The 2968-nt window shown below is 39.0% G+C and overlaps 1 protein-coding gene across 1 annotated transcript; it reads left to right on the top strand.

Moving 5' to 3' along the window:
- Positions 1-737: 737 nt before the first annotated feature.
- Positions 738-2172, top strand: gpr61l (G protein-coupled receptor 61-like). Its single transcript, XM_079884639.1, has one exon. The coding sequence runs from the start codon at positions 820-822 to the stop codon at positions 2104-2106; it is 1287 nt and encodes a 428-aa protein (XP_079740765.1). The 5' UTR covers positions 738-819; the 3' UTR covers positions 2107-2172.
- Positions 2173-2968: the final 796 nt, after the last annotated feature.

Raw genomic sequence — 2968 nt, forward strand, 5'->3', positions numbered from 1 at the left:
TATCTATCTATCTATCTATCTATCTATCTATCTATCTATCTATCTATCTATCTATCTATCTATCTATCTATCTATCTATCGATCGATCGATGCGGTTTGTTCATATATTTTTTTATTTGTAACAATTTTCAGCTTACAATAGTTGTTTCGACAACAACTGCTTTTATCAATATAAAGCAATTGCTTTTATTAAAGGGATACTCCACTTTAAAATGAAAATTCTGTCATCATATACTCACCCTCATGTTGTTTCAATCCTTTATGAATTTCTTTCTTCGGCTGAACAGAAAGGAAGATATTTAGAAGAGTATCAGTAACCAGACAGTTTCTGGTCTCATTGACTTCCACAGTATATATTTTTTCCTACTATGAAGTCAATGAGACCAGAAACTGTCTGGTTACTGACATTCTTCTAAATATCTTCCTTTCTGTTCAGCATAAGAAAGAAATTCATACAGCTTTGAAACAACATGAGGGTGAGTATATGATGACAGAATTTTCATTTTAAAGTGGAGTATCCCTTTAAAATATGACTTACAAATATTATATATATATATAATAAAATAAATTAATATTTTATATTTATATTTGTAAGTCACATTTATGACAAACATGTCTGTTAAATGTATGTAAATGTAAATCTATCTCTATATAAGTATCTATAAACTTTGCTCTGTGACATGACATCACATGAAATACAGTATTAATAGATCTGCTCGTTTCTTCTCAGAGATGGTTTCAACACAAACGCTTGACAAACTGAAGAGAAAACAACATTTACGCATGGAGAAGCCTGGTTCTATCTCGAGCCGGTGAAGTATGGAGAAAGCTGTGCCAGGTCTGATGCTGGGTCTCCTGACCAATCACACAACTCCAAATGACACGTCCGGCCAGCGGATCACAACCAAGCCTACCCCTCCCAGCATGGAGGAGGTCATCCACTCGGAATCCCAGATTAAGGATCTTGTTGGGCTGTTTTGCATGGTGACCCTTAACCTGGCAGCACTATTGGGCAACAGCGGAGTCATGGTGGCCATTGCCCGAGCTCCTCACATGAAAAAATATGTGTTTGTTTGTCATCTTTGTGCAGTTGACTTGCTTTGTGCTATATTATTGATGCCTCTCGGGATAGTGTCTAGTTCTCCGTTCTTTAGCACTGTAGCGTTTACCGTTCTGGAGTGCCAGGTGTACATCTTTTTAAACGTGTTCCTCATCTGTGCCTCTATTCTTACCGTGACTGCGATCAGTATTGAACGCTACTACTATATTGTTCATCCTATGCGATACGAGGTAAAGATGACTCTAAACCTTGCGCTTGGAGTTATGGTCTTCATTTGGGTCAAATCCATCCTGCTGGCTTTGGTTACGCTTCTCGGTTGGCCAGCTTATGGGAACCAGAGCTCCATCGCAGCGGCCCATTGCTCTTTACACTGGAGCCACAGTCGCCTCAGGAAGGTTTTCGCTATTCTCTTCAGCGTGCTTTGCTTCTTGGTCCCCGCTGTTGTGATTTTTGCAGTATATTGCAATGTATACAAAGTCGCACGAACAGCTGCCCGTCAACACGTACCACTGCCTAGCTGGACGGCCAACCAAGCTAAGCGTCGCTCGGATTCCATCAACAGCCAGACCACTATCATCACCACCACCCGCAGCCTGCCCCAGAGATTGTCTCCTGAGAGAGTTTTTGGTGGCGGAAAGGCTGCCATCACCCTGGTTGTCATTGTGGGCCAGTTTCTCATCTGCTGGCTCCCGTACTTCAGTTTCCACCTTTACATGTCCATCACCACTCCGCTTCAGAGCCCAGGGGACATCGAAGAAGCCGTCACTTGGCTAGCGTATTCCTCGTTTGCTGTGAATCCGTTCTTTTACGGCCTTCTGAACCGACAGATCCGCGAGGAACTGATAAAACTGAGAAAATGTTGCGCCAGTAGACCTGTTGAACTTCGAGCCTCCAGTCACGAAGGTTCCATCCATGAAAACTTTCTTCAGTTTCTGCAAAGGACCACCAGCACGGCTGAGACCACCAGACCCAGTTGTGGCAATTCCAGTCCGAGGAATACTGTGGATCAGGGTGCCAGGTTACCTGGCCAGATCCCTGAGGAATGACTTGGAAAATATGTGAGTACTTGTATGAATAAGGGTCATGACTTTTGAATTTTTGTTTTTATTAAGAAGAGCATTATATATGTGCATGACTAATTATATATTAAAGGGTTAGTTCACCCAAAAATGAAAATTCTGTCATTGATTACTCAACCTCATGTTGTTCCAAACCCATAAGATTTTCATTCATCTTCAGAATGAAGATCTTTTTGATGAAATTTGAGAGCTTTAACACACAAGAATGAACCTCATTGGTTCTTGCTGAAGTTTAAATGTGATGCGTAACACACGAGGGACAGAAATCGCTCAGATATTATTCAAAATATCTTAATTTGTGTTCTGAAGATGAACGAAAGTCTTACGGGTTTGAAAGACATGAACGTGAGTAAATGACAGAATTTTCATTTTTGGGTGAACTAACCCTTTAAATCCATGCAAATTCAGATCTAAATGATCTTCGGACTAGTGTAATCTATTTATCCATAATTTGTTGTTATGGTTCCTATTGATAAGTGGCAATAGTAAGTATTCATGATAAGATTAAATATCAAATTCCTTTTGTTACATGTTGATTTATTTCCATCTGTTAAAATGTTAAGTTAATTGAGAATTACTCTCAGTCATTATTCATTCATTTCATAATATCAACACTCGTACTCAATAATTACCATTATTTAATTTATGGCTGTTAATTGTGTGTGCAGCCACTATATTGATGACACAAATAGTCATTAATATTAATATGTATATTTTTTTTCTCTGTGAAAATAAAACATTTTTCTTACATAGCATTTGAAATGTGCTTTAATGCCTCACTCTAAGCCCACTGTATTGTATATTAAGAAGTTTCTCACTCCATCACCAA

The sequence above is a fragment of the Squalius cephalus genome (assembly GCF_949319135.1).
Source record: "Squalius cephalus genome assembly, chromosome: 10".
In the NCBI taxonomy this organism is placed as follows: Eukaryota; Metazoa; Chordata; class Actinopteri; order Cypriniformes; family Leuciscidae; genus Squalius; species Squalius cephalus.

Excerpts from the sequence above, each read along its gene's own strand:
- gpr61l (XM_079884639.1), top strand. The coding sequence starts at position 820 with ATGGAGAAAGCTGTGCCAGGTCTGATGCTGGGTCTCCTGACCAATCAC.